Genomic DNA, 13,400 nt, shown 5'->3' on the forward strand with positions numbered 1-13,400 from the left:
AGCCAATTAGCCTACAAACCTGTACGTCTTTGGAATGTGGGAGGAAATTGGAGCAACTAGGGAAAACCCACGCAGGTCACCGGGAGAACGTACAAACTCCGTACAGACAGCCCTCGGAGTCAGGATCGAACCCAGGTCTCTGGCGCCGTAAGGCAACAAGTCTACCGTTTGCAGTAAGGCGCCACCGTGCTGCCCTTAACTGGTCAGCTTTTCTTTGCTTTACCCACAAAATGATGTGGAGATTGCCAGTAACTATCTGCTTCTTATATTCGAGGCATGTGGTGTACGAGTGCAGGCTTAGTGAACCAACTGATCATCCCTGCCGTCATTGTCGTGCGTTCCACCAAGGATTTACATTTAGATACAAAAATTATCTTTATTAAATTGGCTCGCGTGTCAGAAGCTGCAAGAGAAGACCAGATTCACCTTTTTTGTCCAACAAGCGAGTGCGATGCACCTCTATCACACTGCAGTCCCCTCAGCTTGTTTCGTCAAGTCTAGGTCTTTAAAGTAGTCCTTTGGAAAGTGGCGAATTCTTTCTAGGTCGATCATGGGCTCCTCTCCTGCGGGCTCCCCCATTTTCTCTCTCTCAGCCAGTATCATAGCACGGAGCAGAGGAGGATAAAGAACATAGCGGATATGCTCTTCAGGAACATGCGTGAAACTCATGAAATCTTCTTCCTCGTGTTTTGGCACCAGGCGCCAGTCATGGTACATGACCCTATCGATTTCTCTAACTGTGTCTTCCGTCTTTCCTAAGAATGAAGCGAACAAAGGTTTAGCAATCAAAGACACAAAATGGTGGAGTAACAGTGGATTTTGTAAAGAATCTTGTAACTTCACTGAGCACAAGCATCTCACTGCCGCTTTGTATTCTTCCATCGAACAAATAATCTCCAACCCAAAAAAATTGATCTCGGGCAAACTCCAGCAGCCATTGGAGTAAAATTAGGCCATTCGGCACATTGAGCCATTCAATCGTTGAATTTAGAAGGATGAGAGGGTATCTTATAGAAACATATAAAATTCTTAAGGGATTGGACAGGCTAGATGCAGGAAAAATGTTCCCGATGTTGGGGAGCCCAGAACCAGGGAGAATAAGGGATAGGAAAAAAAGGGTCATGTAAGTCCTTTAAAAGAGGGGGGTAAGAGAAGGGGGGAGAAGGAGTGGAGACAACTTTTAAGATGGCAGAGATCCACGGCTGTGAAGCTCGGTGGACATTAACATTACCGGTCGGTTATCCTTGGTTCTGAAAACTACTGCTTATGTTTTTTCCCCAATGAGCCGGTCAGCACCAGCTACAACCGATGAGAACCTTCGACCTCCTGGCGACCCACCCACTAGGATCTCCTGGCGACCCACCTACGGCACGAGAATTCTTGCTACTCTCCATGGCGGCTTCATTCTGGTCGCCGCTAATTTTCCCAACATGTTGAAAAATTTGCGGCGACCATAATGAGGCCGCGACTAGTTCCCAGGATGCCGGAACTCCTCATGACCGTGAAGGCGACTGCCCGGCAACCACCCGCGAACATGTGGCGACCGCATAGTCTCCTGCAGTCGCCTAAGTGGGACAGGCCCATAAGGCAATTGGACCAGCACATTGATTGTTATCTGTCTGCACAGTTGAAGAGTAATAGGTTTAGGATTGTACATTAAAGAACATCAAGATATTACCTTTGAAAGTTAGCATGCCCCAGGCTTTTCCATGGTCCAGATCCTGCAAGGAGAAACATATTGAAGTACAGTGACAACAACAGCTTTAAAGCTTTTATTTACTGTTAAGACTTTTGAGGGAAGTGGCGGCAAAAGCGATGAAAGAGGAAATGTTAAAAACTAGGAGATAAAATCTGACAGGAAATGGAGAATATTTGTTGTGAATTATGTGGGCATGTGGTGTCAATTATCCTCTCACATTCAATAATCTATGGAGTGATTTCAGTATTATCTCCATGCTACATAGCTGCATGCACATGATATGGAAAACTACATGTAAACAAAAAAATTACAGGTAAATGTAATTTGTATTTTAGCAGAACCAACCGTATTATTGACAAAAGGATGTGGACGTCTATCGGGACGGCAGATGGCACAATGGGCTACGTGTTCGGCTGGCGACCGGAAGGTGGCCGGTTCGAATCCCGCTTGGAGTGCATACTGTCGTTGTGTCCTTGGGCAAGACACTTCACCCACCTTTGCCTGTGTGTGAATGTGTGTGAGTGATTGGTGGTGGTCGGAGGGGCCGTAGGCGCAGAATGGCAGCCACGCTTCCGTCAGTCTGCCCCAGGGCAGCTGTGGCTACAGAAATAGCTTACCACCACCGAGTGTGACTGAGGAGTGAATGAATAATGCGATGTAAAGCGCCTTGAGTATTAGAAAGGCGCTATATAAATCCCATCCATTATTATTATTATTATTAGATATCCTTGTGAAACCTTCCATTGACTCCATCTACACTTCACGCTGCGTTGTCAAGGCCACCAGCATAATCAGGGATGAGTCTCACTCCCTCTTCTTCCCTCTCCCATCACATAAGCGGTACAGAAGTGTGAAAACGCACATCTCCAGATTCAGGGGCAGTTTCGTCCCAGCTGTTATCAGGCAACTGATGTATCCTACCAACTAGAGACCAGTCCTGAGCTACTATCTACATCATTGGGGACCCTGGGACTATCTTTGATCGGACTTTATTTTGCACTAAACGTTATTCATATTATTCCCTGTACACCTTGGATAGCTTGATTGTAATCATGTATTTTCTTTTCGCTGACTGGTTAGCATGCAACAAAAGCTTTTCACTATACCTTGGTACACGTGACAAGAAACTAAACTCGAGTTTACTGACCCAAGACATTTAACGACTCTCACAGATATTGCCCTACCTACAAAATACATCCGCGGCATTTTTTGTTGTTGTAATGTTTAATAGCCTCCTTTCATAAATAAAAGCAGATATGCTGGAAATACTTGGAAAATTAGGCAGTATGTAGTGAGGGAGAAAACCAGAGAGAATCCTTTTAGGTCAATGATCCTACATCAGAACTACATTGTCTGACACACGAGCAAACGATCGAGAACTTACAGCATTTTTGTTTGAATAAGGTTAATTGTTTTTGTTTAATTTAGAGATGTAGCGTGGAAACAGGCCCTTCAGCCTACTGAGACCGCACCAACCAACGATCCCCGCATATTAACACTACCTACACACACTAGGGACAATCTACGTTTATATCAAGCCAATTAACCTACAAACCTGTACATCTTTAGAATGTGGGGGGGAAACTGAAGATTTCAGAGAAAACCCACCAGGTCACGGGGAGAACGTACAAACTCCGTACAGATAGCACCCGTAGTCAGGATCGAACCCGGGTCTCTGGCACTGTAAGACAGTAGATCTACCGCTACGCCACTATGCCACCCATTATTTTAAATTTTAAATTGTGAGCAATATACTTTGCCAGTAAATGTTCACAAATTATTTTGTTTTATATATACACCATTTTATATTCATTTCAGTGCAGAAAACACTTCAGGGAGATCACCTCTGCAAAATCTACACTCCATTACCATTGCTATTCACTGAACTAATGTGTGTTGATGATATCCAAAACAAATATTTAATGAGCATTGCAGGATAATGTTTCAAATAGAACTACAAGTCATTGGAAATGGGAAAGAACATGCACGGGAAATGCATTATCAATTATGCAATCTGTCCCATTTATGTTAACTTTTATGTTACTGTACACTTCCTTTCAAGATAGGAGTGGACTGCGAAATGTTAATTCTTGGAAATATTGTAAAATAATCAATTTACAGTCAAGGCTTTCATTTCATAACGTTGGTGTGCAAATACAATGGGGAATTTAGAAGAAAATTATTCTGGGATAATTAAACCTGACAGTTTGACGTCTGTTTCAACAGGTGATGTTCCTAATGCTCCCTTCGAACCTTTCCGCTGACTGGTTGGCACACGACAAAAGCTTTTCACTGTATCTTGGTACACGTGACACAAAACTCAACTGAACAATTGGGTTCACTCTATGATTTATTATTAACCTATGTAACACCTCAAAAGAGCAAATTAAAAATGCTTTGGGAAATATACTGGAATAAGATTTAACACGCAGGAAAAACTAATGATCTTCAAACGCTAGTGTATACCATAGACACAAATTGCTAGAGTAACTCAGAGGGTCTGGCAGCACCTCTGAAGAGTTCGGGTCTGATGAAGGGTCCCGACCCGAAACGTTCATATTCTCCAGATATTTCGGCCTGACCTGCTGAGTTACTCCAGTGTTTTGTGTTTTACTCCAGAAAATCTGCCAGTCGCATACCAGAGCACCGACCGTGCACGATTATCTGAGGTTTATTGTATATATAAATGGCAAGCTGTCGGCAAGCCTTCCTGACTTACATATGCAGTTTACACATTTGATCATCTGTCACATTCATTAGATTGGTTCAACAATTAAGATAATAAACTGGCATTGCTCCAAGCTCTGATTGTGACATCTCTAATTGAACGTGAAAGCAAACAGTCCAAAATAGAAACACCCAATCACATGTGGAAAGGTATTAACAGGAAGACTTAACAGAAGATAAAAGTCCAGCTGATTGTGCCGCGGATTTAGTAAGATTGCCTGCAAGAAGCCGCTCCGAGGTGCCTTACAACAAGATAACTGGCTTTGTGGTCAAGGAGGATAGTACAGGTGGGCTGGTCAGCAGCTGAGGTAAGTCTTACAGCGAGTTAAGAGTTTGAGTGCTCAAATCTTGGATGTTTGGCAGCACGAGTATCAATGGCGAAGCGAAAGGTGCAGAGGCCAGCGTTGAGAATGACACAACCCATTGAGGGCATTATGGCTACAAAATAGAGGAAGGCAAGGCCAGACTAGAAAGTTATTGAAACATGATGGAAACAGCTCTAGATCAAATAGTTAAGTCATACAGCGTGGAAACAGGCCCTTCAGCCCAACTTACTCACACTGGCCAATATGCCGACATCTACACTAGTCCCATTTATTTGGCCCAAGTCCCTCTAAACCTATCCTATCCATATCCCTGCCCAAATTTATTTTTAATAGTTGTTATAGTACCTGCCTCACACAACTGCCCCTTCTGGCAATTCATTCCATATACCTACCACCTTTTGTGTAAAATGTTGCCCCTCAGGTTTCTATCTTTCCCCCCTGACCGTACACTGATATGTCCTCTTGTTCTTGATTCCCCTACCCTGGGTAAAAGTGCTCTGTTGCTCTCATGATCTTATACACATTTATAAGATCACCCCTCATCCTCCTGCGCTCCAAGGAATAAAGTCCTCGCCTGCTCAACCTCTCCCTATAGCCCAGGCCCTGGCAACATCCTCGCAAATCTTCTCTGCGTGTTCATCAAGATCGTGAACAGTCTGATTCTGGAGATCATTATCACATCACAAATGAGTGCACAAAGATGCAAAATGACGGGGACAGGTGAACAAGTCCTTTAAGTTGGCGAGAGAAACAATTTTACAAGATTCCGTGATGCCAGTCGCATGGACAGGGATGAGAACAGCTGATGTTTGGAGCACTCCGCTGGGCAATGGAAGAGAGTGACAAGGGTGACCAACACAATTGGAATGGTGGGGAGGCATGGTGCCATCTAATCCAGACATCTGAAGTCACCTGGACATAAATGTTTCCACATTGTAGCGTGGATGGAAAACCTGTCAAGAATAACTGACAGTATTCTAGATATGAGAGGCGTAGATTTGAGGGGCAACAATATTACTTGCAGGTTCATCAGGAAAGGGAGTGGGGTAGAGATGTTATGCTGGTTTTGTTGAGACGCTAAGACAATGGCAACAAATTTGAAAGGTTCATCACCAAAGAAAAGGGGGAGGAAGGGGCAGATTAGGGGGTGGAGAGGGGAGGAGGTGTAAGGGGAGAGTGGTGCTGACCCAGGCCGTGTAGTGTCCACCCTGACCTTGTTAGGGTTAGGCTTTGTGGGGGGGGGGGGGGGGGGTTGAAGATGGAGGGGAGGGGTTGAAGATGGAGGGGAGGGGTGTGTATGTTTGGGGAGGGGGTATAGAGGGCAGAGTGGTGCTGACCCAGGCCATGTGGTGTCTACATTGACCTTGTGCAGTTGCCAGCAGCAGGGTGGGTGGTTAGGGTTAGGTGAGGGGGTGGGTTAGGGTTTGGGGAGGGGAGTGTAGAGGGAGGGAGGGCTGTGTAGAGGGTAGAGTGGTGCTGACCTTGTGCAGCCACCAGTAGCAGGGCAGGTGGTTAGTGTTAGATTATCACAGGGTTTTGTGAGGAGAGTGTCGGTGGGGGGTTTAGTTGGGTCCCAGCATCACACGGGAGGGCTGACCCAGGCCATGTGGGTCGACATTGACCTTGTGCAGGTGACAGCAGCAGGGTGGGTGGTTAGGGTTAGGGTGGGGGGGTAGTGTAGAGAGGGGGGAGGGAGGGTTGTAGAGGGTGGAGTGGTGCTGACCTTGTGCAGCCGCCAGTAGCAAGGCAGGTGGTTAGTGTTAGATTATCACAGGGTTTTGTGAGGAGAGTGTCGGTGGGGGGTTTAGTTGGGTCCCAGCATCACACGGGAGGGCTGACCCAGGCCATGTGGGTCGACATTGACCTTGTGCAGGTGACAGCAGCAGGGTGGGTGGTTAGGGTTAGGGTGGGGGGGTAGTGTAGAGAGGGGGGAGGGAGGGTTGTAGAGGGTGGAGTGGTGCTGACCTTGTGCAGCCGCCAGTAGCAAGGCAGGTGGTTAGTGTTAGATTATCACAGGGTTTTGTGAGGAGAGTGTCGGTGGGGGGTTTAGTTGGGTCCCAGCATCACACGGGAGGGCTGACCCAGGCCATGTGGGTCGACATTGACCTTGTGCAGGTGACAGCAGCAGGGTGGGTGGTTAGGGTTAGGGTGGGGGGGTAGTGTAGAGAGGGGGGAGGGAGGGTTGTAGAGGGTGGAGTGGTGCTGACCTTGTGCAGCCGCCAGTAGCAAGGCAGGTGGTTAGTGTTAGGTTATCACAGGGTTTTGTGAGGGGAGTGTGGGGTGTGAGTGTAGACTGACCTGGGCCGTGTAGTCCACCCTGACCTTGTCCACCCGCCAGTAACAGGCCGGGCCGTGCGCCAGCAGCCACGACTTGGTGGTGACCAAGCGGCCGATGCCGAAGAGCGGCAGGCGGGCGAGCAGCGGGAAGAGGCGGCTCTCGGTGCGGATGTCGCGGTGGGCGAGGACCGGGAGCCGCTTGCCGCTGGCCACCCGCCTCATGGTGCCGTAGTCGAGCTCCAGCCGCTGGCTGTCCCGCCGCTGGCGCCGGTCCCGCTGCGCCCAGTATTCCCGCACCCGCCGGGCCAGCGCCGCGATGGCGCGCACCTTCTTCTTGCCCCCCATAGCAACCGCACCCGGACCCTAGAGCGGGGGGCACCGCCGCCGCCCACCGGCCGCCTCACCCTAACCCGTCCCCCGCTCCACCACATGTCCCGGGGAAAGGTTCCGCTTCCATCACCACTCCTCCCGTGTGTGCAGTCCTAGCGCCCCCTGCAGGACTCACACCCGGCCACAAACAGCGGCCGCAGCAGCAACAGAGTCGACAGTGTTTTATTGTCGTCTGCATGTAGCCGAACATTGACATTGTTACTTACAGCAGAAGGTGCAATGCAAATATGATAAACAACAGAAAAAGCCCGTTGTGTATACGTGTATATATACATATAAACAAGTTCAGTATATATTTGTGTGGTATACTGAACTTTTTTAATGTATATATTAAGAATATATACTATATATACTTAACCTTTTATCCGAGTGTATATATATATATATATACTATATGTATACTGAATTTTTTTTCTGAATATATACCTATATACTATATATATATATAGGTATATACTCAGAAAAAAATTCAGTATACATATAGTATATATATATATACACTCGGATATTATTTATATATATATATATAGATATATCTATTATATCTCTATATATATATATATATAATATAGACACTGATCTTTTTATGTGTATTTATTATATACTGAATATATATATATATTCAATATATACATTAACAAGTTCAGTGTTCAGTATATATATATATATATATATACTGAACACTGAACTTATTAATGTATATATATTGAATGTGTGTGTGTGTATATATTTATATATTTCGTATATTTACTCTATTTATATACTGATTTTTTTTATTTGAGTACATATTCTGAAATAATATACACATGTGTGTGTGAGACTTGGACAGGTTGGATGATTGGGCAGCTGCATGGCAGATGAAGTTTAATGTGGATAAATGTGTGGTTATCCACTTTGGTAGCAAAAACAGGAAGGCAGATTATTATCTAAATGGTGTCAAGTTGGGGAAAGGGGAAGTGCAACAGGATCTGGGGGTCCTTGTTCATCAGTCAATGAAAGTAAGCATGCAGGTACAGCAGGCAATGAAGAAAGCGATTGGCATGTTGGCCTTCATAACAAGAGGAGTTGAGTATAGGAGCAAAGAGGTCCTTCTGCAGTTGTACATGGCCCTAGTGAGACCACACCTGGAGTATTGTGTGCAGTTTTGGTCCCCTAATTTGAGGTAGGACATTCTTGCTATTGAGGGAGAGCGGCGTAGGTTTACCGGGATGGCAGGACTGTCATATGCTAAGAGAATGGAACGGCTGGGCTAGTATACTCTGGAATTTAGAAGGATGAGAGGATATCTTATTGAAACATATAAGATTATAAAGGGTTTGGACAAGCTAGAGGCAGGAAACATGTTCACGATGTTGGGTGAGTCCAGAACCAGGGGCTACAGTTTAAGAATAATGCGTAAGCCATTTAGAATGGAGACGAGGAAACCCTTTTTCAAAGAGAGTGGTGAGCGTGGAATTCTCTGCCTCAGAGGGCAGTGGAGGCTGGTTCTCTGGATACTTTCGAGAAAGAACTAGACACTCTTAGAGATATGGAGAGTCAAGGAATATGGGGAGAAGGCAGGAACGGGGAACTGATTGGGGATGATCAGCCATGATCACAGTGAATGGCAGTGCTGGCTCGAAAGGCCGAATGGCCTACTCCTGCACCTATTGTCTATTGAAATGTATTGCAGTGGCATCATGCACTGTGTTAAAAGGAAATAGTGCATTAGTATCTATTGAATGTGGAGATGGATGAGGTGGAAGGTGACAACATGGACCACTGTTGTGGGTTTGGGGAAATTGCACCACTCATTAAGATCAGGCCAAAATAAATTAGGTGCAGCACACGAGAAAACTAGGAGCAACAGGATCAGCCCCTATCTCCCGCCAGCCAGCCCTGCCCTTCAATATGATCATGGCTGATCTACACTCACCTCAGCACCTCCTCCCCATAGCCCTACATGCCCCACATGTTAAAAATGTTAGTACCCAAGATATTTCCTATGATCCAGTGTCCACCTCCCACTGAGAACATAAACCAAACTCTACAGTAAACAAAATAAACTATGCAATAAAAAGGAACTGCAGATGCAATGCCAGCATTTATTTCGAGAGGGCTTGTATGCAGGGGTGTAATGTTGAGGCTCTATAAGGCACTGCTAAGGCCACATTTGGAATATTTTGAGCAATTTTGGGCACCATATCTGAGGAAGTATGTGCTGGCTCTGGAGTGGGTCCAGTGGAGGTTTACAGGAATTATCCCAGGAATGAGTAGTTTGATGTCACTGGGCCTGTACTCACTGGAGTTTAGAAGAATGAGGGGGAGACCTGGTTGTAGAGAGGATGTTTCCACTAGTGGGATAGTCTAGGACTAGAGATCATAGCCTCAGAATTAAAGGACGTTCTTTTAGGAAGGAGATGAGGAGGAATTTCTTTAGTCAGAGTGTGGTGAATCTGTGGAATTCTTTGCCGCAGAAGGCTGTGGAGGCCAAGTCAGTGGATATATTTAAGGCAGAGATAGATAGATTCTTGATTAGTACAGGTGTCAAAGGTTATGGGGAGAAGGCAGGAGAATTAGGTTAGGAAGGAGAGTTAGATCAGTCATGATTGAATGGCAGAGTAGACGATGGGCCGAATGGCCTAATTCTGGTCCTATCAATTATGATCTTATGATGCTTGGTTTAAGAATCTTTTAGAGAGGCACATGAAAATGCAGGGAATAAAGGTTTATAGATCATGTGCAGGCAGAAAGGATTAGTTTAATTTGTCAAAAAAAAAGAAACACAATTCTGGAATAACTCAACAGGTCAGGCAGCATCTCAAGAGAAAGTACATAGGGGATATTTTGGGTCGGAACCCTTTGGACTAATTGTCAGGGGGGTAGGTGTATATCAAAGCTAACCAACATAGCTGGGATTAGCGTAGAATTCATATCAAATGGGTCTTAGAGGGGCAAAGTTGAAAGGAGATGTGCGGGGCCAATTTCTTTTCTCTGAGGATTTTGGGTGTCTGGCAGGTGCTGCCTGGAATGATGGTGGCGGCAGGTACGACCGTGGTGTTTATAAGAAGCTTTTAGATGGTCAAACAAATATGGGGGGAATAGATCACAAGCAGGTAGCGGAGGTTCATTTAACTTGGCATCATATTCAGCATGGACATTGTGGGCCGAAGGGCCTGTTCCTGTGCAGCAATGTTTTATACCGAAGATAGACCCAAAATGCTGGAGTAACTCAGCGGGACAGGCAGCATCTCTGGAGAGAAGGAATGGAAGACACTAATGGGAGTTCTGCAACACCCTCTCTCGCTGTTGGTCATTGGTGCCGGCTCTGATTTGCTCTGCACCTTTTCATACCTCTAGCTTCCCTCTTCCCGACTCTCAGTCTGACAAAGTTTGGACACGCTAGAGGCAGGAAACATGTCCCAATGTTGGGGGAGTCCAGAACCAGGGGCGACAGTTTAAGAATAAGGGATAAGCCATTTAGAACGGAGATGAGGAAAAAGTTTTGTGGGTCTGTGGAATTCTCTGCCTCAGAAGGCAGTGGAGGCCAGTTCTCTGGATGCTTTCAAGAAAGAGCTAGACACGCTTAGATAGCGGAGTCAAGGAATATGGGGAGAAGGCTGGAACGAGCTACTGATTGTGGATGATCAGCCATGATCACATTGAATGGTGGTGCTGGATCGAAGGGCTGAGTGGCCTACTCCTGCACCTATTGTCTATTGTCTAAAGTTTCACTGCCCGAAACGTCACCCATTCCTTCCCTCCAGAGATGCTGCCTGTCCCGCTGAGTTACTCCAGCATTTTGTGCCTATCTTCGGTTTAAACCAGCATCTGCAGTTCCTTCCTACACATTCTGTAATGTTCTATGTTTGCTGATGACCTGGCCTTTGTGGTCACAGCTGCCTTGCTAAGTGCCAGCATGCGAGATCTTATGAGAAATTAGTAAAATAACATTTGCTGACACTGGCACAGCAAGACGTTATACAGGGGTGTTTCACTTCAGACAATTGGTATCTTTAAATGTGCAGTTTTTATGAAGCGTTAGGTTGACACAGCATTGTTTTGACCTCGTTAACAATTGGCAAACGAGCTTCTCGGCTGTCCTATTCATTGTTTACAAAAGTGTCCTTAACTGGTAAAGTACACTCCCAATACTTGCCGTTTCACAAAGTTCTTGTTCAGTTGGATGGAGTTCAGTGATAACCTATGGGATTATTTGTGCTAAAAATCTCCCTCAGTCTCCCTTCTATTCTTGTTCAGCTGTACCTCTTCTTTCATCAGAATGATTTTTAAAGTATACTGTTTTGTCGGCCTCAAAGGACGTTCCTTCAGGAAGGAGTTGAGGAAGAATTTATTTAGTCAGTGGAATTCATTGCCACAGATGGCTGCAGAGGCCAAGTCAATGGATATTTTTATGACAGAGATAGATAGATTCTCTGAAGAAGGGTTTCGACCCGAAACGTTGCCTATTTCCTTCGCTCCATAGATGCTACCTCACCCGCTGAGTTTCTCCAGCATCTACCTTAGATCGATTCTCGATCAGTGGCTATCTTACAGGTGTCGGGGGTTATGGGGAGAAACGGTTGAAGGGAAAGATAGATTAGCCATGATTGAATGGCAGTGTCGACTTGATGGGCCAAATGGTCTAATTCTGCTCCTATCACTTACGAACTTTTGAATAAGGCATTTGAGAAGGTTTTTCAAGGAAGGAAGACAGATCAAGCAGATTAAAATCCATGGTGACTTGGTAGTGTGGATTCAGAGCCAGTTCTCCCCTGGAAGAGAGAGTGGAGCGGAAGAACTTAACAGGAGATCTTTGAATTGTGTTTTTTCTCATCGATCAGTGCTGGGGACCTCCAGTGGTTGTGATACCTATGAATGACTTGGGGAAAAATTGTAGATGGGTTGATTAGTAAGTTAGCAAACAACTCAATATTTGGTGGATCAGCCATGATTGAATGGCGGAGTAGACTCAATTGGCCTAATGGCCTAATTCTACTCCTATGACTTATGAACATGAACTTTACGTTGGGGAGTGCCATCTTCTTGCGTTTGAGGCAGCAGACGTCTGCAGCAGGGTGATGCCATCCGGTTCGACATCCATGTTGGTGCCCGCCCTAAAAAGGCCACATGCTCCGGGTTGGCGCCAAGCTGCGGCGCTGCTGCCGTCTCTGTTTGTTGTCGTTCGCCTGAGTGAGGTCAGTTGACAGGGCTCACCACGGGGAGGTCGACAACATGAGCCCCGGGGAATGCCTTATGGCCCGTGGTGTCAATGCATCTCTCCTAGTGTCGAAGAGATTCTTTATTTGCTCAAGTTTGCCAGATCACCAGTTCCTTGTAAACAATATCGAGCATCCTTATTTCCCACTTGACGATGAAATGAAGGCCATTGTTAAACCGGGTTAGCACCTGCCACCAGGAACTGCAATGACCCCAGTGTTATTGCTCCAACAATCATCAGTCATAGCTGTAACACAGACAGATGGAGAAGCTTTGGTCAATCAAGCGTTGAACGGTTGACACTCTACCTGAGAAAATTAGGGAGTGTAACAAGCTTGGGAGTTGAGTATTGCAAAAGAAATTCAATGCAATCAATCTTAATGTTAACGATGCATTAGGTCATGCAATAAAAAAATTGAATTATCATGCACCAGTGGTGAAGCGGTGTATAAATTGTAGGGATTAGCACAGATACTGTGGCCAGTCAAGTATTCTGGACTTGGAACCTTAGCAGAGCCTCATCGCACAGGAATTTGTAAGCTGCTGTTAAATCTTTGTTTGATTATTACCATTAATAGCTATCATTGTATGCTTTATAAATCTGTGACATTCTACAACCAATGTTCAGTGATTCTGAGGAACAATTACTCAGTAAGAATATTTTGTTAAAGAGTTGATACTCATGAAGGCTATGTTTCTGCTCACTTCCTGGACTTTGAAATTATTATGTGTTTTAATGGGGTAGGGACAGACAGATCATAACGTCTTCTTCATGCTCCGTG

The 13,400-nt window shown here is 45.5% G+C and overlaps 1 protein-coding gene across 1 annotated transcript; it reads right to left on the minus strand.

Moving 5' to 3' along the window:
* Positions 1-356: 356 nt before the first annotated feature.
* On the minus strand, positions 357-7,425 carry LOC116985904 (28S ribosomal protein S34, mitochondrial-like). Its single transcript, XM_033041023.1, has 3 exons — positions 7,051-7,425; positions 1,679-1,721; positions 357-755 (listed from the first exon to the last, which is right to left on the minus strand). The coding sequence occupies exons 1-3, from the start codon at positions 7,372-7,374 to the stop codon at positions 463-465; spliced, it is 660 nt and encodes a 219-aa protein (XP_032896914.1). The 5' UTR covers positions 7,375-7,425; the 3' UTR covers positions 357-462.
* Between the last annotated feature and the right edge of the window lie 5,975 nt (positions 7,426-13,400).

Source organism: Amblyraja radiata, chromosome 22 (genome assembly GCF_010909765.2).
Source record: "Amblyraja radiata isolate CabotCenter1 chromosome 22, sAmbRad1.1.pri, whole genome shotgun sequence".
Classification (NCBI taxonomy): domain Eukaryota; kingdom Metazoa; phylum Chordata; class Chondrichthyes; order Rajiformes; family Rajidae; genus Amblyraja; species Amblyraja radiata.